The 25,060-nt window shown below is 36.8% G+C and overlaps 1 protein-coding gene across 5 annotated transcripts in view; it reads left to right on the top strand.

The window, feature by feature from the left end:
- Positions 1-25,060, top strand: part of FoxP (forkhead box P) — a 1,520,060-nt gene that overhangs the window by 836,875 nt on the left and 658,125 nt on the right. For 3 of the 5 annotated variants that reach the window (XM_067130984.1, XM_067130987.1, XM_067130981.1), the window contains exon 1: positions 2,774-2,809. In XM_067130984.1, coding sequence (XP_066987085.1) covers positions 2,789-2,809 — 21 coding nt within the window. In that variant the 5' untranslated portion in view covers positions 2,774-2,788. Of the gene's footprint in view, positions 1-2,773; positions 2,810-25,060 lie in introns of those variants that run through there. The other 2 variants (XM_067130992.1, XM_067130988.1) reach the window with 1 other exon arrangement.

Below are 25,060 nucleotides of genomic sequence, written 5' to 3'. Positions count from 1 at the left end.
GGTAAGTCGTGAGTATAATAAATTCATTCAAGGGTGACAGAAAGCATTTTACTTGTATATATTTGTTTATTGTGTCACAGTTGTAATAATGTCATTCCATACTCCTGCTTTATCGTGTAAAAGGTTGTTTCCAAATGCTTCAGCAAACATTTGAAGTTTATACTTCAGAGCTTGATATTCGAGAGCGCTCTTCAGTTATTTTTCATTGCTTTCGACTAGCGTGAACATAACCTGCCACTGGTCTTGTTAATGATGTTAGTATGGTAAACATACTATTTTTTTTAGAATCACAAAAATGTGTCCGAGAATTGTTTATTGCAAATGCAATGGACGTCGAGTTGAATATGCTAAAAAGATTTGAAGTCTGTCCTGCGCATATCGGATGAATGTTTCGAATTTCAATAAGCAGCAGAAAATATATCTCTCGCCCGCCGGTAAATATTGGAATCGCTGGTGAAGAATGTGAAGTTGATACAGTCGTTATGCGTTGTAACATAACAGGTTATTGCTATTGGTTATACAGTTACGCCCTGTGTTTATTGTCTTGAACTGCATAAAATGTAGCACTCTGTGTTTGGACACGATTCATAAGTCATGTAAATAACGCATGTGCCTCTGGAATCGTTCTGCACCTTGGGGTAAATCTTTTCCTTCGCTTGAGCGCATTGTTATGTCGTTAGTGACCTTTAGAAAGAACAATAAAAAGATGCCAAAGTTCAGGGGTGTTTTCGGAGGAAGAGAAAAGGAGAGTAGACGACCCGTAACCCCACAAAGAGGAAAAAATAAATGCAAAACCTGTGCAATCTTGAGTAATCCGCCATCTTGCCCCGTCACTGTCCTAATAACATGCGCGACTATAAGTTTTACCATTCTTGAGCCCTCGTGATGAGATCCGTGCGCATGCGCGGGCGAACTGGTGGGTTTCATGTTTTATAAGTCAAGGATGGCTGTTGAACATAGCCTCCTTGTTTTATGACGTAACTCCTTATCATTTGTAGTTTTGATTTTTGCCTCATTCTCTCTTTCTTTTTTCTTACCGTGCAAAATGTTTATGATCCATAACTTGAATGTCACGAAGTGTATTATTGGTAATAATTTCAACAAATGTTACGCATTTGCCGTGCTTTGTCAGGTATGAGCTAGATTTTATTTCCCCTGGCAAGTAACTATTTTTTTACAATATTTTGTTGGTTTACTTCCAAAATATCCTTTGACACTGTTGAGGAAAATTTCTCTCGTGGGCAGTTTTCTTAATTGATTATGGTCTGTCGAAACTGAGGCGCTGCGCAAACACTGAAGGAGCTGTCCCTATTTCACAGTTAATTGAGATATAGATGCTCTGTTCTTAACCCTGTTCCTTATAGCATTTGCGCCAATTACGTGTAATTTTATTGGGTCGTGTGCAAGCAAGTACGATCATACGGAATGTTTTCTTAAACTCCCGTGGCGTGTAATGGTGGTGTTGTTAGGGTTATTTAGTTGGCTTGCGTGAAACTTTAAAGTTCATTACTGCTACAGCATGTTTGCGAGACTCTCATTTTTTATTTAAAAAAAAGGGGGGGTGGGACATACGCGTTAATATACTGGAATGCACACGTAATGCCGTAATGAATAGGTGATCATGTGCATTCTTATTCTTTATGTATGTAGGGCATACAATCATGCCCAGTTGAAAAGTTTAACTGGTTATTTTACAGAAGCACCATGAGCTTATCGCCTGTTAGAAGCATTCTCATTCTTTAATCATACAAGGAATATAATTATATGCATCTTAGTGGGTGACCAGTGTAATTAAAAAAATGAGAGAGAGAGAGAGAGAGAGAGAGAGAGAGAGAGAGAGAGAGAGAGAAGAATATAGTTAGTTTATGGCCTTTTTTATATTTTCTTTATAGGTGTTGTACACTGCTTACTGTAATATCCATATTTGAAATGATTCTGTTAAATTTTTAAAAAGAAAAATTCTCAACGGGGTTATTGGTTGGCAAGAAAAACCTTCTTGTTTTTCATGCATACATTGCATACAATTCTATTACTCTTGAAAGTCAACCAATGAAATCCCGCAAAAATAAAATCTGATTGATGTTATTGCTTGACTTTTTAACCAGCCTGTGTTCCTTCATTCTGAAAAAAAAACTTGTTTTTCTCATATACATCTCTATCGCTCTCGAAAGTCAACCAATGAAATTCCGCAAAAATAAATTCTGATTGATGTTATTGCTTGACTCTTGAACTAGCCTGTGTTCCTTCAGTCTCAGTTTTATGGCCGCCAAGAGACGCAAAACATAAGCTGCTGAAAAATTGATGGTGAAGCCAAGGTGGCGTTGTTCTTGAATAGTCATTTGCTCACGAACACTCAAACGAAAGCCTGTTGTTCGTAAGAAGGTTGCATGTAGACTGGTACATTATGTATGCAATCAGCGTCGTTTCGTGGGCGTATGTATGATGTACGCGTGTTTGTGTTCGGTTATTTACTCACGCTTGTGTGATTTTGGATATACTCCATTCTTCATGAACTGCATTTGTTTAGATATGCTCGAACTAACATGTTTATTCACAAAGATGTGTTTTCTGTAGTCATGTAATACTTTTCACATTGTAGCTACAATGTATTGTTTAAAATCTCACTTATGTATGGATGTGCATGCTTACATTATAGCACATATGTTGCACTATTGAAGAACTTTCTTAGTGTGTAATATGCATTCATTATGTTAAGGCACATGACTCCCACTGTAGCAAGCACTAATTCACTCTTGGCCTCTCCCTCCCCACAGGTGTGTAAGCTCTCATGGAAGTCCTGAACGTCCAGGTAAAATATTTGTTCGAGTTTCTGTTCTTGGTATTTGTTAATGGCTGTTGTCGTCTCTTAACCACAAAACTTCCCGCTTAAATGATTTAGAATTCGCCCGGCTGTCACACCAGTTATTCCGGCGCGTCATTAAGCAGATGAACAGTAATTAACCTGCGATCCGCACCACAACTCAGGTGGACGTGACGAAATGACTTGCTTTCCAGCTTTCTTTCTTTTTTTTATTCATCTTTGTAGTGTTTTTTTTTTCTCTAGTGACAGCGTTTTCGGTTAAAGTTTTTTTTTTTTTTTTTTTTTTTACACGTCTGTAAAGAAATCTTTGCCTTTTGGGCACGACTTTGTTTGTAAATTCTGGGTCAGTTTAGAAGATTCAGTGACTATTTATTTTTCCATTCAGTAAGAATGTTTATTTTCCTATTTTCCTCTAAACTGAGACTAGCATAACCACCTAGGTCTACCTAGAACACTGGAAGAATAAAAAAAATAATAATTATAAGTGTCGTAATAAATGCCGTCCGTGAACTTACTCTCAGGCAAAGACTGACGCCTTTAAAAGAGATTGATTAGATTCTTCTGTTATTCGTCAGTCATGTCATAATTGATAGAACGTGGATGTGACTTGTGTGTGCCTGAGTGTCCAAGAGGAAAATCTCACTTTGCTGCTCTGCAGTTGATCGTTTTCATTCGATTTCTCTTCATTAGTAATCGGTTATGACCTTCCCATCCTCCTTAGTCATCTTTACACATCGTCATCCTTTCCCTTCTTCTTTTTCCACCTTATCTTCTTTCGCCCTCCTCCTTCCCGTGTTGAGACTTCTCACCGTTATGCATTTGCTTCCCATGAAGTGGCTTCATGCGTAAGTCACATGCATAAACGTTTTCTAACTAACCTCTCTCTCTCTCTCTCTCTCTCTCTCTCTCTCTCTCTCTCTCTCTCTCTCTCTCTCTCTCTCTCACTTCTTATGTGTTCCGTTAATTCCTTATCTTGACGTTGAACTGTAACGTCAATTAGAAGTTTGCATGATGCTTGATTAATTACTTGCATACAAACTCACAAGAATTCATAATCCTGGCTGTCAGTTAGTAGGATGTTTTACGTTTATACGCTAGTTATTTTCTCAGGTGCATTCCTGTCAAGGAGGACCTTCACGAATTCCATAGGATTTATCTAGATTCTTAGTTTTCATTAACTGATAGTGCTTGAAAGGGACTTTCGGAAATTATGCAGTATACTCTGCAATATGGACTGTTCTTTGTCCTGTTGTGCAATTGTCATTGCCAAAACTTAGTTTATATTTGGCAGATCAGAGCCAGTTGTCCGATACACACACACACACACACACACACACACACACACAAACACACACACGCACACGTATTGTTAGCAGTACTGTTAGTAAGGTGTCAAGAAGGGAAATGAAATAAAGTATATAAAAGGGAGACGAACATAGGAAACTTCTACTTTTGCTGATTCGTGAATGATTAGGCAACCTTGATTTCGTACATACGCTTAAGATTTTTCAATAATTATACAAAGTTGTGTAATGATAAATAGAAACGGTTGAGTGACAAGTGTCGAGACAAGTTTGAGGTGTAATGAAAAGATTAAACAAGGTCGAGAGTGAGAAGCAATTATTTACGAAAAGGGGGAAAAAATCTTGTGAAATGGGATTTTACTGAAATGTAGTTGCCGAACATACTAATGCTTTTGAAGGGGTTGGTAAAGTAATGATTATCTCTGCTTTATCCCCTTTAATGAAAAGGTAAAGCAAGGATTCCTGTTATTTAGAAGTTCAAGATGTACTCAAAGTTACACTTTAAACAAACAGTTATGTGATTATTTATAGCGTGTACATTGTTCATAAAATTAATATTCAAAGAGTAACGTATATCTCTAAATCGCTGGTTTAAAAGTATTAAAACCCGCTCTATCGCGAATCTTATTAGCTATATCAGCAGGGTTTGAATAGTTGTTTAGTTTAATTTAAGTCACATAAGACAGGGTACAGTAATAAGTATAAAAAAGATAACTGTTATGTCATTCTCTTAACCCTCATCCTCAAACAGTTTTTTTTTTTTTTTTTGCACAGCTCAGTTGTCACTGCATTAAATCTGAATATCTGGAATGAGATAGAATAAAACCTGTTTCCTGACTGAGAAAGGGCATGATTTTACCTTGGAAGTAAAGAAGAAAAGAATGAGAAATTTGAACGAGGCATTGTGTGAATTACTGGCAGAGCAATTATGATTGTTATTGCCATTTGCACTTGTATTTATCACTCAGCTAATTTTAAAACCTGCAATGTAACTCACTGAGATTCAGGTTGATTCGTGTACTTTAAGGTAAACAAGCATTAAACAGTATCACGATGAAAGGTACGGTTTGAATACGAAGTTTAAAAGTCTCTCTACATTAATATTAACTGATTAGTTGCCTTATGATGCGTGACTAGTCTCTGGTACAATAACAAATGAAAACTATACAGAACACATGTAAGTTATTCACTCACGCATATATATATGTGTGTGTGTATGTATGTATATATATATGTATATAGATACACACACATACACACACACACACATATATATATATATATATATATATATATATATATATATATATATATATATATATATATATATATATATATATATATATATATATATATATATATATATATATATATACTGTATATATAGCATTGACTGAAATTTAGTGCGTTGCGGTAGTTTCGTAGATATTAAATCACCGTACTTGGCTGTGCCCTCGTTGTTTGTGATTGCTTAAAACGTATTGTTTTATTGTTTGTCAACCTTTAAACGGCCGCAGTACATTTCATTCTTATGTAGTGCTTTACTGACCGTGTCTGGCTTTATTGTTTGTCGTCGCTTAGAGGGTGTTGTTTGCCTGTTTGCCGTCGTTTAAAGACGCGTGTAATTCTTTCCGTGGCTTTATAGGTTTTATAACTCCGATTTAACCTAAATGCACGGTTTACCACACATCTAGTGCACGTTCTCTCTCTCTCTCTCTCTCTCTCTCTCTCTCTCTCTCTCTCTCTCTCTCTCTCTTTATTGACTTTGCTTTGACAAATGAATTCAACTTAAAAATAGACTGCCTGATGTTGATGTCCCTCTTATGTTCACGTCTCCCGTCAGAATCGTTTTCTGACGCCTGGTATATATATATATATACTGTGTTTGTTTGGCGATGTGTTGGATTTTTGTTCGTGTTCCTGCCATCACGAGGTTTTTCAGTTGGTATAGCAATTTTCATCTTTTACCTGTAAGTGCATGTGGGTGTGAACGTAAGCTTATGTTTACAGTACATGTAAATTGCTTGAAAAGAGTTTGCGGTATGCAAACAAACACTTACATACACACACACACACACACACACACACACACACACACACACATATATATAATATATATATATATATATATATTATACAGAGTATATATATATATATATATATATATATATATATATATATATACATATATATATATATGTATGTATGTGTTTGTGCATGTACGTATACACGTAGATGTCCCACAGAGAAAAATGAAACTATAGAAAACTCGGTATGAATCCTGGTTGGTTCGTCTTTAGTATTTTCAAGAAATCTTCAAGGATTTGTGCTCCAAATTTGATGTTTCCCTGTTTCATCTACATGTATTATGTATATATGTATATATATATATATATATATATATATATATATATATATATATATATATATATATATAACACTCATTATTGAGATTAAGCATATATATATACACACATGTATATAGTTTGTGTGTGTGTGTGTGTGTGCGTTTGTGTTGCGAACAGAGATTAAGAGAGAGAGAGAGAGAAATCTGAAATCTCGAAATGATTCACGTCATAATTGTTGCCTTTATTCGAGATCCCAGACGATCGCTGACCTTCCTTAGTTTGTATCATAACTAACTTATACTATAGGTATAACTTTTAAACTTGATTATTTTCACGTTATAATTATTCGTAATAAAGTTTATGTGAAAACATTGAACATGTGGTAAGAGATTTAGTGCTAATTTTTGATCAGAAAAGTAGATATAAAAATAATCATAGTATCAGCGTTCACGGTATCTTACCTGCAGCATTACGACTTGAATGTAGTCGTACTCAGGTATAGTAATTTCCCCTCTAGAAATTGGCAAAATACACTGGACAGTACGTGCTACTTATTCATTTTCAGTTGCAACTTATCAAACATCGTATTTTACTACAAAATCTCGCTACCTTTCCTTTAAGGCTAATAATCTGTCAAAGTAGGTGTTTTTCTTAAAATATTTTTCATCCAGAGGTCAGATTTAAATATTTTCGAGACGCGGTTGTATAGTGCGAAGAAAGTCAAAATTAAAATGTTACCTTCGATTCCCAAGTCAGCTTGTCATAAGACAACTTATTCTGTCAGAGGAATAGGTGTGAAAGAACGCCGGCCGAATTAGAATTTGGACCGGAACTTCGCATACCGTGGTCCTTAAAATTGTTGCGCTACAGCTTAACTAGCAAAAATTATTGTAAATTACATTGCAGTGCTATAAAGATGAAAAGAGAAAAAAAAAAATAACCTGTTCCTTGTCCGGAAAGTTGACCGGCGCCAGTTTCTGAATCTTTAATGACTAAGAAGTATAAAAAAGAATTAGTTGGTCATTTGTATGATTTATTGAAATTTAATGACTTTTCTTATTGCCCAATAAAACTGTTCTTCGCCGTTCCATTGCCATTTCATCGAGTCTGGCGAATGCATTGATCAGCCTCTTTGATCAGCTCTGACATAAGATTTGCATTCTTATCCTGGTAAATTTTGAATTTTAGAGCATTTCCGCAATCCATAGCTTGTTACGCTGCCTTAATACATTTCCCCATTATTTTCATACATTTTCCAGCATTTCTGCAGTCCTTTTGATTTATGTTCGCAAAATTTTCTAGGGGTTTTTGATTGATGACTTTTCTCACATAAGATAATTACTTATATATATATATATATATATATATATATATATATATATATATATATATATATATATATATATATATATATATGTATATATATATATATATATATATATATATATATATATATATATATATATATATATATATATATATATATATATGCACTGCCTGCTCTAATAACGTCTGAAAAAAGCATTCAAAGCTAGTCCTCAAAAGTGGCTTGTCCTAAACACGATTTTAATTTTGGTCGAAAACATTGCCTATTGATAAATTCATATATAAGTCATTATCTACATCTTTCTTTTGAACATGACCACAGTAAACTTCCATAAAATACCAGTTTCTCAAGGCATCTTGCCTTTCAAAAGGATAATTAATAAAAGAATAAAAAGAAGATTAGATAATAAAACGAGTGAGGAAAAGAAGAACAATCACCATTTGACTGACTTTAATTTAGTTATTCCTCTTGATATCTTGGTCGCGTGAGTGGAGGAGAAAACGTCCGCTGTAACCAAGTGAAAAACATGACTGCTTTTCTAACATGTCTATTCAGTCAACAACGCACACATCAAACTAACAGACGTTGATGAGGGCATTCTTGTTCGAAAGTGTATGCAGGCGAGTGGTTGTTAGCGGCGGTATTTAATCGAGCTTTGTGAATTTGTGCTTCAGACCCTTCAAGATTGGACGGAGTGTCACGCCACGGTAAACCAGTAGCTAGCTAGCTAGCTATAGCTGTACCTGAGTCTGGCGTGCACGTCAAGTATTATGTCTTTCGCGCTGAATTTGCTGGTTGATCCATACTGTGCCACAGCACTTAGCTTTAGTACGCCCTTGGCACAGCGGTTCCTCCGTGCTTTGCGGTAATGCTGCGTACTAATGACATGTAAAGAGGCACGATCCCTTTAAATAAACTCGTCATTGCTGCGTATTTAAATACTTTTCTTCATATAAAAGCCGCGGTTAGCGCTGGAATTCTTGGCTCCGGCAAGTTATTTTTGTCCGTTACTGTATGTGAGGTTGAAAACACTATGAAAATTATATGAAGATGATTTGTTTGGGAAAGAAGATAAAAGAATGACAGATATTTTAAATTATGAAATCGGGAAAAGAAACTTCAGGTAAAAAAAAAAAAAAAAAAACCAGTATTGTGATAATGATCTCCGCGGGAAAGCAAGTAGACTAATTGTATTTTGAAGTAAAAAAGCAGAGAAAATCGACGGATGAAAAAATAATAATGTTAAAAATATGGAAGAAGGACGGCAAATATTGAATTTATGAAAACTTACGTGGAGATAAATAATATTTAAATTATTAAAACGTGATAAAAGTAAAACTAAAGAATTGAATGCCAGAAGCATAAAAAATATATAAAGAAAAGAAAGTGAAAAATATTTCAAGCTTAAAAACAAACTGAAGAATATTAAACAGGATATTTAACTGTTGAAGAAGAGGGTAAGATTAAAGACGATGAATTCAAAAGTATGTAATATAACTACAGATGCAGAGAACTAGTATAGGAACTAAGGAACATTAAAAAAAAGTTTTTGACAGTTGAAGAGGAAATTTAATGGAAAGGAATATAAGAAAACCTGAAAATCTCTTGAAATGAAGCAGACTTCGGTTTAAAAAACTGAAAAACGAACAAAACTAATAATAACAGCAATTAAACGACTGGACAGATGAAAATATCCTGACAAAGGTGCGTTAGAACTCAAATAGACACATAAAAAACACGAAGCATTCTATTCTATGGTTTACGAGGACAGGATTGCAGTTTGCCATTGCTTTAATTTAGAGCTTCGTTCCCGTCATGGCACTGTTGTTCAAACTTGTCGACCACCTTATTCATGGTCAGAATCCGATGAAGAATAAGAAATATGGCCAATAATAGTGCAACGAGAAAAGAGTATTGAGTAAAATGTTTAAATGACGACAAATAGGAATGTATACGAGGCGAATTCACATGGTGGTCAAACGAAATAGATTATCGGACTTTTCATGAATCTGAAAAAGAACTGTTTAAGGAAAATGAGTAAATATGACTGTCATGAGTTTTTTCATCACTGTTTTTTAAAGCTATGGGTTTTCTTACGAGATCTGTTCACTTTTATTTGTGCAGTAATCATCACCCTAATTTGTAAAGTAAGACAAATAGGTGCTAATTTCCAGCCAAATATAATCACAGTAATATTTTACCTTACATACGGGCAACTTGTAATACACCGCAGGTTATGTTCTATTATATACGTATATGTACATTAGGTTATATATATATATATATATATATATATATATATATATATATATATATATGTATATGTATATATATATATATATATATATATATATATATGTGTGTGTGTGTGTGTGTGTGTGTGTGAATATATGTGTGTATGTATATATTTTATATATATATATATATATATATATATATATATATATATATGTGTGTGTGTGTGTGTGTATGTATGTATATATATAATATCTTCTAACATTAAGCCGTTTTCCCTAACTGAAGGAGCGCTTTAGACGAAAACAAACAATGGTCACTAGACATTCAAACTTGAACTGATGAACCATTGATGAACCTGATGTCAGAAAACATTCCACAACACTAACCCACTTCATACACCTCGCGCAGAAGGCCCACAATCAGCTCGTTGAACCCTCCTACACGCACTGTGCCATTTACCTCTGTCCTGCACTCTCGTGCCTCATAGACATTATGTTCTTTGCCTTCTGGTACCGTTTTCACTCCTTTCCTTCACTCCCTAAGTCTTCCTCTTTCCTTTCCTCTTAGCACACAATCAGCTGTCTCCCTCCGTGTTTTTCACATAATCAAACCATCTCAAAACACTCTGCTCTATTCTTTCACCTACACTAACCTTTTTTTTACCAATTTCTCACCCTTTCATTTCTTCTTACGCCACATAAACTATGGAAAGAATTCGCCTCAATTCAGGCTTCTTTCTTTCATTCACATTCAACCTCCGCAATTCATTTCGATAAAGTGTAAATGACTCAACAGTCCCCTCATGTATTCCAACTTTTCCATAGAGGCTCAAGGGCCTTTCCAGTCTTTGCAATTAATCAGGCTAATTTCCTTGCTTTACCTTTTCTGTGGCTCACATTTTATCATACCAAAATACTTTATACTTGCTCCCCGATGTTTATAGAAATGAACTAATTTCATTCTTCAACCAAACATATTAACAATTTGTAATCAACATCATCGCCTCGGCTCCGTGTAACTCAAAGGGCCTCCGTGAAATTCTGCCGCTTGTGAATATCTGTGATTTCGTTTCCACAAATCTCCACTCTTCACTGCCTCTCATCTCATAGCTATCATACGAGGAGACCTGGGTTTTACAATTCTATAGCCCCAATCTTTACTACATTATGTACTTATGGAACCTTTGTCATTTTCCTTGTAATATAATTTCTTGCTTTAACCAGTCATTTGACTTCTAATATAAAGCTTTCTTGAAGCCTTTTTATATTAGATATTGTTGTATTGTCATATCATGATTTATGTGTGTATAGTAATACAAATCTTACTAGGCTGATGTATAATCTTACCTTTGTATGGAGTTTCTGTCTATTTGATTTCCATATCTTATTGAGCGTATGTATTGCTGGATTTGCCGTTTTTAGTCATACACAAAATTCCAACTTGAGAGAAACTGTATGAATATCAGGGTTCGCAAATATTTGAAAGATCCACCCTCATTAAGCCTTGCTCCGTCCAGTGTTATTTGATCCCTGTTTGCATACGTTGTTGTCGTTTTGTGTTTCCCCTGGATTTATTGTAAATCCCATTCTCCTAGATGTATGATGTATTTCTTCAAGCAAACTTTGTAAACGTGGTGCTGCTTTTCAAATTAAAACATCATCATCCTTATATTCCAGTCGGTCATTTATAGGGCATTCCTCCTACCAAGGGGCTCACAACCCTACGCTATGTGCTTCTCTGTATTGAGGTACATTCACTCTATGCCAAACCACTGGCACTTCGTAGTGAAGTCCAGCTGTACTGCTTAATACCACTGTTGGTGAAGTCTTCAGTGCAAAGACTGACCTAACATGCATATGTGGTTATCATTGCCAACAAGACTCAGGCTTATCAGTCATTTTGGAGGCATTTCCTCCCAACAAGAGTTCACAAACCCCCACAAGGGACTTCTCTGCCTTGAGATTTAGTGCAGCAGAACCGCAAGCCATTGGTAGTTCCTTAGGCACTGTTGTCTAGGTATTGTGACATACTACATTCAAGGTAGATGTCAGATAGACCAAATTAATGCACTGACGTAAGAAAAAAAAAATAATTTTATCTTAGGATGTTCATTCATTCCACTATTTTGCTTTCCGTCTTCTACTCTTCCTTTTTTTATTGCTTTAAACAAAGCGCATTTTCCTCAAAAGGAAAAAAAATAAAACATTTTTCTCCCGGAGAACGTAGCATTTTTCTCTGTGCCTGTTGCTCTTGACAAAATTCCATGAGCCGAGAAAATATGGGGCTAGCGGTAATTTTAATAGAGCGAAGGACGAGAGAACCGTCGTTTTTGTGTTTGTTTATGTGTTTGTGTCTTGGGTTGCGTGACTGAGGGCAGTAAGGTGTATACCCTAATTCTTGCTGCCATTGAGGGCGCTGGGTGTTATAGGAGACATAGTCAGGTAATCTCTCTCTTTCTCTTGATAAATACTCTTTGGCTTGTGTTCTGACTTTCACGTCTCTCTCTCTCTCTCTCTCTCTCTCTCTCTCTCTCTCTCTCTCTCTCTCTCTCTCTCTCTCTCTTTTAGTTGAGCAAATAGATTTATTAGAATTAACAGTCCTTGCAGTCTTTGCAAAACCTTTTCAACAGATTACAGAAACATGTGAACTTGCAATTAAGTATTTTTTACCCGAATACAAAACGACGCTAAATTAGTATCCTTGCCCTGGATAAATAATCCTCATTGGCGTATTTTACTTTAAAAAAAAAAATACCTCGGCTTTTTAAAGTTATCGTATAGAACAAATCAGTTTTTGAAAGTTACTCCTGGCGCGATTTTGTAACTTTTTCACCAAATAATCGCTGCTTATTCTCAGCTCTGTGTCGCTGATGGATTGGCTTCACTTGAATTCAAGTTCGCAATATTTGTTTTTTTCCTGTGTGTTCCATGGGAATGCGTGCTCATTTGGAACAATTACAGCATAATAGTCAATAACTTCGTCTGTTTCTTTCGCTGTTTCTTTTCTCTTGGCTCTTACGCTTTTATTTTTTCATACATGGCCACTTTCATCTGTTGAAACTTGAAGAACTGATGGCTTTTTGGCACATGGTGAATTATACTGATATTGAAGGTATTATTAAAATTCTGTGGGTAAGTTTCCCTCATTTTTTATAACATTTTTCTTTTGTAAAGCTCCTCTACTCCTCTAATACTTTTACTTATCGTATTAACTCGATTTTTTTTTTCAGTCTAATCGTTTAATTTTTATGTTATCATTGCCATGATAAGCAGGAATTGGTAAATTAATGGCTGCTTCAATAACAGTATTAAAGAAAGCTGTTATTATTTTCATACCAGAAGCAGTTATGAACTAGAAACCCTTTCCACCATTCGTCCAGTTCTCGTGAAACTTGAATCTTCGTTTTTACATGCGTTCAAATTAAGTCATTGCCATTACAAAGCCAACAAATGAGGTCATTACAAAGGAAATTATCGCAAACATTACTGCCCCCCCCCCTTCTTAAAATCTTTCTTATTTTAATAAGGTGGTTGTAACGGGAGATATTATTCCATTTTCTTTATTTTTCTCGTTCGCTGCAAACTGCTTGTATGATGTGAATTGAGTCGCTCCTCTGTCGTCCTTGTCTAAGAAACTGAGTTGCACTGAATTTTCATTTGTTCTTTAGTTGTAATCAGTTAAAAAAACAGTAATGATGGTGATTGTAATATCAATTTGGACGCAACAGAAATTCGTATGACTGATAATGACAGGTAACAGTTTGGTAACAGTTTGCGTAACTGGTTTGCGTAAGAAGCCTTGTCATTTCTTGACTAATAATCAAAATTATGACAAGATGTCTTCTCGTCATTAATTCTTCACTGGGAATTAGTGAGTGCACAAATTAAAGATGTTCTTGTAATGGAGAGACCAGAAATAAAGACCGAATAAAAAAAGTAACCTTGCCTTTCCAAACGAAGAAAGGTTATAAGACAAGTAAAGAGGCAGTAGAGGAAAAAAATTCCAGTGGTTGGCAATAAATTATCTTTGGAAAGAATTTGTTGCCTTTTTATATATTACTCTTTTTTTCCCCGAGTTACTTGCTCCGGAGCTGTCTATACTCAACAAATTGATATCTTTCTTTTTATGATGCCGGCTATAACGAAATTAGTGATTGTAGTATCGGCCAGTAAATTCTAAATAAAAAATAATTTATCATGGTTCTGGGGAACATATTTTAATAGAACCACATTAATTTCTCCGTCTGCAACTTCTGAGAAAGTATATTATTAACGTGACGAATATATGTACGCACAGTATTTATATGGGAAGAACAGATTTTATGCAGCTAAGAACAGATTTTATGCAGCTATATAGTTTATATAAATATATAATTATATATATATATATATATATATATATATATGTATATATATATATATATATATATATATATATATATATATATATATATATATATATATATATATAAATAACATATGATTGAAATACATGGACATGTGATGCTGCAAAACCTCAGGGACAAGTGAAATATTGAGTGTAAATCTTGAATGGTTTCGTCTGTAGAGAAGACCTGGGTAAGACATGATCAAGAGGACTGATACGTGATGGTAGAAATTTACTTCATATATGCAAGGGTGACTAACAGTACAAACGAACATACTGTGGATTGAACAAATAGTGCTTTTTTTTTACCATCAGTTGGGCACAGACCTACTCGTCAATTTATTTTTAAACAGTTATGTAAAATGTGCAGATTTTAAGGAGTGGAATTTTTCTGGTTTTGATACCAAAAGTTTTTGCCCAACTGCATGCGGAAAACAAGATTTGGGGCATTGACCTTGTCAGTCAATCTGGCATATATAATTTAAATTTCTGCCAGTAAGTATCGGTTCTCTTGATGATAGCTAAACCAGTTAAGTTTTATACTCCATGTTTCATTTTCCACTGTGGTTCTTGACATACATGTGCGCATGTATGTGCTTTATATTTATATTAATGCATATATTTCATGATTTTCGGCCTTTTCCCAAAATACAGTACTTGTACACTCTTACTCAATTATTTCTTCAAATGGTAAATTGTGTGTCTGCTTTCTTAGTTTGATCCCTTCCGTTTTAATTTTTTTTTCTTTTTTCTTCACTCGGTACCTACCTAGATTTGAACAATTGTTTCCTCGTACCGTAGACCTTAATATTAACTTTTTTTTTTTTATCTTCGTAAACTTTTGTTCATTTCGCTACATAGGGATATTCCGGTCGTACCCCCACACGGTGTGACGAAACTATAACATGGAACAACTTTCATTAAAATAAGTGTTGTTGAAAGTATAAAGGAGGGCTTTATTTCACAAAATTATTAATATTTGTTTTTAACAAAGACAAATATTAGTAAAGGAAAGAGTGTTCGTGGTGGTAGCTAGAAAATTATAGGTTTTTTCCTGGCTTCATTCCTTTTTTATCTTCAATAAATCTTATAATCTTCAGTGGGTTTTCAGAGAGAGGGATAAGGGATGCCCCTCTGAGACCCACTATTTGTCGAAAATTATGATATAATGGTATACATTTTAACATAGCACCAATCACGTAAGTCAGTTGTTTTTACTGTTGGTATCTCCTTCCTTATCCTCTCACCTGCGACCCATAACAGTTAACTATCACTTTATACAGATTACGCTTTTGAAGTTAAGAGAAGCATACTGTACTGGACTATTTTGGAAACTTGCTCAGACCGTTCCTCCCCTCGTCTGAATACGAGAATGAATAGGAGGAGAGAGAGAGAGAGAGAGAGAGAGAGAGAGAGAGAGAGAGAGAGAGAGAGAGTGAATGCCGCTTGCATTTGGAAAAAATTACGCATCTATGGACACCGAATCATTGAAACAACTTGCAGCGTCGTTCCGATACGTGAACTGCCAAACACCGCCGCGGCAGTGTTTCACCAGAGAGCGCTTCATCCCGTGACTTGTAATTCCAGCGCTAGTCTTCAGCATCAGCAGCAGACGTTGTATCCTTATCACTGTCGGAAGAAAGCCACCGTGAGATCGATCAGCTGGGAGATGATGATTGTAGGGATGCTGGGTAATAAAACGCTGCGTTGGTGGGGACGGGGGGGAGGGTTTGGAAGGGGGTGGTCTAGCGTGCAGATGGAGATAGTGAAGACATAAGTGGCACCTTTCAAACCCTCTCCGGGTCGTGGGTTTCCGTTAACACCATGTGATCTGCTCGGCCCACAATGGGCATCTTTTGCCTGATGCTTTGTTTATACCCCTCCCCTCCCCTCCTCCCCTCCCCTCCCTCTCCTTACATTTATCCCTCCGCGCCTCCCCACCCTCCTTTTGAATCGTCTTGGTGGGCACATAAGTTGGCGAATGGGCTTCTAAAGTGTTCTTTGGGGATAATACGATTTTAATTATTCTTGCCCAGCTTTCGGGTGTCTTCTGCAATGTGCCGTTTTCTTGTGCGCTGTCCTTTATACATTATGAATTTTCTTGATCGTGTATTTTATCATAGCTAAAATTGCAGCGGCCCTTCTTTCTTCTATCTTTCTTTCCTTCTTCCTCAGTGGTGGGCTACCTTTTTATGTGTGTTATTTACGAAGGGCGCGCAGGTTTTCCTCAAGTCTGGAATCTCTTTGCTGATTGGCTGGTAGTGTTTAGAGGCGGGATGCCTGTGGCCAACATGAAGAGGGAGATGTTCACATCCCTTCAAGGATTCCTACGCGCCCAAGACTCGTGATTTTTAAGTGCTGTAGTTAGGTAACTGTCATCTCTCTTGTTTTTATTTTCTTAAATTAAACAGTAATCTAGAAAATTCTTATCGTAACGGCACTTCCTGGGTGACACGCGGCGCGCCAATGAGTCGCTAACCATTTGCCCGCCATCAAACGCCCCGAAACGGAGAATTAATACCACGTCCGTTTGTTACGAAGGGTCTCCGCTTTTACAAGATAACAGCTGACCCTCGAGAGACTTTGAAAGTCGAGCAGGTATCTTTTCCCCGGCCACGGAGAAGAAGAACGCTTTTAAACACGGCGATTATTGGGCAAGACAAAGGGTGGTACGTGACAGGTAAGGGCTATGGTATGGGTTTGTGAGCGGGGCAGGTGAACTGGGGCTAAGGGTACCCAACACAAGGGAAGGTTTGTTCCGGGGCTTGACCCACCGGCATACAATCCCCCTTCCCCTCCCCTCCCCTCCCCACCCCTCCCCAACCAGTGACCCGAGGAGGGTGGGTGGACCCGATGGGATCTTTCTTCCACCCTCCAGGAACCCGGTAGGACGTCCGTCTTCCCCACCCGGCCTGGCAATCCTTTGGAAACCCCCATGCCTGCAACATTGTTACTCTTCAGCATAACAGCGTAACACACCCCGCGACCTTTAACCGTAATATACCAGGCTCTTTTGCCGTTGCAGGATCAGAGTCGTATTTTCCATTGTATTTTGTTTTGCTATTATTTCTTTAATAAAGAGTTTTGATTGTGTTTTCCGGTGTATAGCGGCTTCGAGAATTATAGAAAATTTCCATTTTTTCTCGTAGTTTTAATTTTGAACTGCATGTTACATTTTCTAGGATTGTTTGTTATTAGCGAATTTTTGAACGCAATGAATTTCGAAATCGCACTGGCATTTTTGCTTTTAATTTACATTTTATATATTGCTATGTTTTCATGGGTTGTAGGGTCCTCCGCGTCACGAAATACCGAATATTAATTAGTACAGACAAGTTTTTAATTTCTGTGACCTCGTATTGAACCAGGCGATGGTTTCTCTCCGCTAAGATAATTATATGATCTTTCCCGCGAACGTAAGATGGTGTGACATTTTTCAATGAATAGAATTATAAAACGATGGTCAGTGAAATTATCAGAGTAAAAATCAAGAGGCGAAGATGATTGATAAAATTATGATGTGATTCGCAAAATTATAATATGACTCGTCATGTAGGCCACCTGGATGTGCTTGATGCATTTCAAGGTTCACGTTCCAAAACTTCGTCTGAAAATCTCTCTCTCTCTCTCTCTCTCTCTCTCTCTCTCTCTCTCTCTCTCTCTCTCTCTCTCTCTCTCTCATACATGTACATGCACGCGCAAAAAGATTCTGACAAAAATTCTTCTTCACAGATTTAGTGAAAACTACTCTGCTCTATCTGTGTCTGTGTATGTGAGAAAGAGAAATTCTGACATGACTCTAAGCCAAAAGTTCTCTCTCTCTCTCTCTCTCTCTCTCTCTCTCTCTCTCTCTCTCTCTCTCTCTCTCTCTCTCTCTCTCTCTCTCTGTGTGTGTGTGTGTGTGCGTGAGGAATTCTGACAAAGATTATATCCCTGAAATACACTAAGCCAAAAGCTCTCTCTCTCTCTCTCTCTCTCTCTCTCTCTCTCTCTCTCTCTCTCTCTCTCAGTTCTGATGAAAATAGCATTTCTTAGATAAAGTGGCTCGCGACCTCACTGATTATCGCCTGTGCTTTTGAAAGTAAGAATAACATTGCCTGGTAACGAAGTACTGCTCAAGAAGAAGAAGACGTTACCTCTCGGCCTTTAAACCATTTCACGGAAACCGAGGATTCGCATCGCCTGTTTTGCAGCGAGATTTTGTGTTTTGCAATTACGCATATTTAAAAAAGCGAGAGACTTCACAGTTTCACACACTTCTCCCTCACACTTAAGGATGCTTGAACTGATTGCATAACGCTCTTTTGCACAATCAGCTTGGTTCGTGAGAAACACATCTCCCCACTCCTCCGACTCTTCAGTATCCTCCCCCTCCCCCCCCTCCCGCTCCCATCTCCCTCTCGCCTTCTCCCAACGCACTCGGCTTCTGCTTCTGACCCAAAGATTTCGTGTTGTTTCTCGGTGCCGTATTGTCTTCGCAAACAACCGCCTAGTAAGTAAAACTGGCCCCTGTTTGACTTGAGCTTTCTTATTACTCGCAGCCGGGTTTATCTTGACAAATGACGCTGACGATGAGAAAATGCTCATGCAGCACCGCTTTGAATCCTCATCTCTTTCTCTCCTTTTTTTCCTCTCTCTCTCCCTCCCTCTCTCTCTCTCTCTCTCTCTCTCGTCTTGTTTCTCTTTGGAAATTGATTTCTTTTCCATAGGAATTCTGAATGCGCTTCGTCTGCATCGCGTCGTTCTCTGCCAGACTTGTTTCCCTTCGGAGGTAGAGTTCTTTATGGACGAAATTTTGGAATTCGTCTGGTCATGTAAGTTTTACCATAGAGTGAGAAGCTGAGAATACTAGAGTTTAGTATCATTGTCATCCTAATCACTTGAGAAACTGTAATTGCTGATGTTACACAGCCGAGGAACAAGTGTTCGATCAGCCGGGCTTGGAGAAGAAAGGGCGGTGTGGGCTCGTTCCTTGGAAAATCCAACAATTCTTTGTTGATAATGGTTGGGAATTGTGTGCCAGTCTCTCAGTCGACTGTTGTGAGTCGCATCTTGGGGTGGCACGAGGTATTAGGTTTATTAGTAATAATTTTTTAAATTATTATTCCCCTGCTGGCGAAGTTGGAGGACAAGTTAATTATTATTATTATTATTATTATTATTATTATTATTATTATTAGTAGTAGTAGTAGTAGTAGTAGTAGTAGTAGTAGTAGTAGTAGTGGTGGTAGTAGTAGTAATAGTGGTAAAATCCGTTAAAACCTCATAAAATTAGCAAAAGTAAATATAAGGCACACTATGATGCACAAGTAAAGGCCAGAGTTCATTCTCTTTTCGAAGGAGAGCAAGGGTTCAAGTAAGGCTACATTCATTCTGAATCTTTGCATTCTGTTCTTAGGTACTTATATTTCCAGTTAGGGCATAAAACCATTACAAACCAAGACTGAACCTCATGACGATGCTAGCAATTATGTTTCATTTTGCGGCTGTAGTACGAAACTTCTCAGATGTGGTTTATGTTATCATGTTTAAAACTGTGAATTGCATATTAAGGGAATAGTGTATCATGATTGCAACAATAATTTGGATTATATTTGCCGTTAATGACGATAGAAACGTTGCACTGAACAAAACGTATTCTGTAATCATGGGAGATGTATCTTGTTTTTAAGGTTACCAAGCAGTCTAAATTTAAGAAGTATACCACAAGTACGGTATACTTTTAACAAACAGGGAAAGATATTCTTAATTGCATATATATTAACGAGGAGTACGTACGAGTAATGGTATTTTTTTCTTACCATCCAGTTAAGAGGCAAAGATTTTTACCGAGACATACCTTGTCTTTGTTTTTGTTTTCTTATTTAATCAAAGACAAATGGGACAAGCAACTTAAGTGTTATTTTTTAGTCCAGGCACAAAAAAAGGAAAATTACCAAAGTAGGTAGACTTACTACAAAGGAAGCAATACGTCTGTCACTTAAGCGATTAAAGTTTATAAGAATTAAAAAAAACAGAATCATGAAGAGAATTCCAGAGTGAGCTATTAAGGGTCTTATTGCAGTCAGAAGTGCGTATTCTTCACTTGAAAATGGACAAAAACAGGTATTCAGGTGTTTCAGCGTAGTTTTTCTTTTTCACTTAATCTTTTTTTAGTTACCGTAGTAGTTGCTGTCCTTGAAAAGATATCAATATTTAGTGCTTTTTTATAAACACCAGGTAAACTAATTTCCTGCCCATGAATACAGGTATACTACGTCTTGCGCTAACTTTTTCTTCGCTGATGACTCGATGAAAACCTATTATAATTTTCCGTAGACTTCTGTGGTGTCGAATTTATCAACAGCACAGATACGAATTCTTTTTGCAAAAGGCAGAACAGAGATATGCAAGGGTAAGGCAGGGAAAGGATGGCAAGGTGGAAATGCAAGTGAAATAAGCGCTCAGGAATTTTCTTGCAGTTTCAGCCATGTATATTCCTGAAGTGAGTGTATGTCTTTAGTTCACAAGCATTACTGTGGCCGATTATTAATAATAATAATAATAAGAATAATAATAATAATAGTAGTAGTAGTAGTAGTAGTAGTAGTAGTAGTAGATGTCAGTCATTCCCACAAGTTTTACCTCCCACTCCACCTGACACATGCACCTGAGGGCGGTGATGCAGCATGTGGGGTTTCGGCTAATTCTGCAATGTGCATTCTCTTCCTCCTCCCATCCCCATGCATCATTGCTACGCGTAATGGATACCGATTGCGTGTGCAAGAAGCGAGTCTCTCTTTTTTTCTTGTATTCTCACAGTTACAAAAATCCGTAACTAAGATTATTTTCTTCGTAGGAACATAGACGTTCCGTGCGTGTAAACATCGCATACGATACGGTGCATCTTTCCCATCCGTCTACCACACTTGGGTTAAGGTTCGCATGGAGCTGGTGATGCTTCGTGTGTGTTTATGCATGTGAGAGAGAGAGAGAGAGAGAGAGAGAGAGAGAGAGAGAGAGAGAGAGAGAGAGAGAGAGAGAGGTTATTTTTTGAAGAATGCGTGAATCTTGAGTGTTGCTTGCAAGATAGGGGTGAATGGTTTGGCTTGACGAGCTTCCGGTGAACCTTCTGTTTAGATGTAGGAATCACCTAGAGGCTGTCGAAGTTTCCCACATGGGTTCATACGCGATTTTTGCAGATAACGCATAAATGTGGAAGTGACCTTTGTCTTTTTGAATCTGTATTCGCGTCCCTAAACTGCCTAATGTTGCACTCACTCTTTGCAGATATACTTTAGGTAATATCATATATTTATTACTTTATACATATGCATATACACACACACACACACACACATATATATATACACATATATATATATATATATATATATATATATATATATATATATATATATATATATATATATATATATATATATATATAAGAGAGAGGATAGAGATAGTGTTCGAATTCATATATACATTTTTTTAATGCTTGAATGAATGTTTATTTGCGGTACATCATTCATTTTTTTTTCAAAATCTTTTGGTGACTTAAACTGTGATGGGTAGCAACATCAATCGTAATTGCACAACAGATGGAAGATTCTGAACACCGTTCACGTGAAGTTGAGGGTCTTATTTATTCTGTGTTCATCTTTTTTTTCTGTGATGATTTTACAACTCTCGCATGCCATCAGGGTTTCCGTTCCTCAACTCAGTACAAAATATGGATGTTTTATGTTAGGAATAGCTCAGACACTCATCTTAGCTAACGTATTATATACAGTATATATATATATATATATATATATATATATATATATATATATATATATATATATATATATATATACATGCATGTACATATCTATGTACATATCTATGTATACATATATATATACATATATATATAAATATATATATATATATATATATATATATATATATATATATATATATATATATATATATATATAAAACGTACATTTCATACAATATACAGACATAAGTGTGTGCGCTTGTGTTTTTTATCTGATGGCTCAAGATAATTTAGGCACCCATTGCAGGAATCACGTCTGAAAACAAAACAAGAATGGTTCCTATAATACGATTCTTTTGCGATCATACAAATAATCACATCAGTCTTGAAGTAACACGTTCTGAGATCAGAAAATGGAAGAATTAGACTAACCAGAGCCATCAGTATTTACAGTTTTCTCACTCAACTAATCTTGATGCGAGCGGGCACGCTGTCTGGAAACTCTTGCCAAGAGTATTGTAAGCGCTATACCCGTAAAAGGAGCAAGTATTTTATATGTAGGATATATAGATAAGGAACTTGAGATGTGACGTTTTTGAACTGAATTTTAAAGATTTTGCTGACAACGTTTCCTTCTTGTGTAGGAAAGTGATAATTCTGTATGATGCCAAATAGTCATGGACAAAGTTGGCAAACGGTTAAGCAGACGTGGTAACTCGCGCGGTCGTACTTTCTAGATATTTAGATCCTTCCTTTCACGTAAGCAATTCATCATCATCATCAAGGTCTTCCTCTTCTCCTCCCCCTCCGACCGTTCTGACCGATGCGCTTTTAACCAGGCTATCGTCCCCGGTTTTTTTCACATGACCAAACCATGTCAGAACTTTAATTTGTCCTTTCACTAATGCCAAACTTTTACCACTTTCATATTACTCCATTTCTCGCCTTTTCAGTGTGTTCGTACGCCACATATACTAGGCAAACAGTTCATCTCAGCATTTAGCTCAACAATCTTTTCTTTTTATTTTCATTCACGCTTACCTAAATGCGACAACATTCTTTAGCCAACATTACGTTACAGATGAGAATTGTTTGTGGTGCATTTTCATCTTCTAGACTTAGAAGTAATTTGTAGATAAAAATCAAATGGGTAAGAAAGTTTTGCCGAAAAAACCAAATCGCTCATTTAGAAATTTCCAAGAGAGAGAGAGAGAGAGAGAAAGAGAGAGGGAGAGAGAGAGAAACAACAGGCCTGATGTAATATTTACAATCTTTCATGTGTCTGTGTGCATGAGAGAAAGCGAGAGAGAATTGGGGAGCCTGAACAAGCCTTGGATGCAAACGTCGAGAGAGAGAGAGAGAGAGAGAGAGAGAGAGAGAAGCGAGTCCCTACTTCAAAACACCGTGTCCTTACGTATTTTCACCACAAAAACGAGACCTCCAAAGGTACAACAATGCCACCTTACGCCAGAGCATCGGCGCGATAGTGAGAGATGATGAGTGCGATCTCTGACATCACCCATCCGAGCCCGGGATTTCTTGGCATCACCCCCTGACACCGACATCACGGCCGCACTTGGAGACCCTTTCTATGCGGAATGGGAGTACCGTGATCACGCTCAGACGTCCCGGGAAATTAATGACCCTGATTGGGCCCCACGTATTGCAGATTCGCCCTCCGATAAAAGTTCGCGTTGCTCTGATAACTTCCAAGAGCTTGCCATTGGTCAAAATGTCAGCCCAGGGACGGCGGGGTTCGTTCACTCGCGGGGCATCATCATCATCGTCTTGCCTACTGACTGCACATATCATGCCCGATTCATCTGTTATGTTGGCGTGGGGGTTTCTGTCCAGACCTTCGTATAAAGTATTTTCCTTTGCGAGCAATGCCTGATTTAACGGTACGTAGACTGAGGTTATTGTATTCTTATTTTTCCTCTTGCAAATTGTAACGGTTTAATATGCACCTAACCAGCTAAGGTACATTTCTGGCAACGAACCGCACACAGTTCATGTGAATGTGACAGCAGACAGCATATTTTCCTCGGCAAATTATACCGATTCATAGGTATGTTGAACTAGCTTGAATATTTTCATTTCTATCATTGGCAGCTTCGCAAAAACATTAGCTCTTTTTATGGGATAATATTTATTGCCAAATATATAAAGGTAAGAATTTTCACAGGAAAACGGTTTTCAGTTATGGTTCTTTAATACAATTTTTGGGTAGTTCTCGACTAATTTCAGGTCTATATAACCTGGACAGCAAACTTCTGGCTATTTGAACGGAAGTGGATGCACGCGTATGTATACTCATTCACTAGTAATTTTACATATGTATATACATACTGTACATATATAAAATTATATATATACATATATAAAATGAATAGCCCTTCCACTTTCGTCAAAATAGCCAGAAGTTTTCTGTCAATGTTATATAGACTTGAAATTAGTCGAGAACTGCCCAAAAATAGTATAAAGACTCATAATTGAAAATCATTTTCCTGAGAAAAATCTTACTTTCATATTTAGCAATAAATATTTTTCCATAGAATTGCTGTTTTGCGAAGCTGCCGATAATCTTAATGAGAATATTGAAACTGTTTTTACATACCTATGAATCGTATAATTTGCCGAGGAAAATATGCTATTTGCTGTCACATTCATATGAACTGTGTATGGTTTGTTGCCAGAAATGTACCGTTAGCAGGTTAGGTTTATATTAAATCGCTACAATGTATAAGAGGAAAAATAAGAATATAATAATCCCAGTATACGTTATGATACTTCTCTCTCTCTCTCTCTCTCTCTCTCTCTCTCTCTCTCTCTCTCTCTCTCTCTCTCTCTCTCATACACACACACACACACACACACACACACACACAC

Source organism: Macrobrachium rosenbergii, chromosome 29 (genome assembly GCF_040412425.1).
Source record: "Macrobrachium rosenbergii isolate ZJJX-2024 chromosome 29, ASM4041242v1, whole genome shotgun sequence".
Classification (NCBI taxonomy): Eukaryota; Metazoa; Arthropoda; class Malacostraca; order Decapoda; family Palaemonidae; genus Macrobrachium; species Macrobrachium rosenbergii.
Note: the sequence above shows the minus strand (reverse complement) of the source record. Positions and strands in the feature narration are given on the sequence as shown.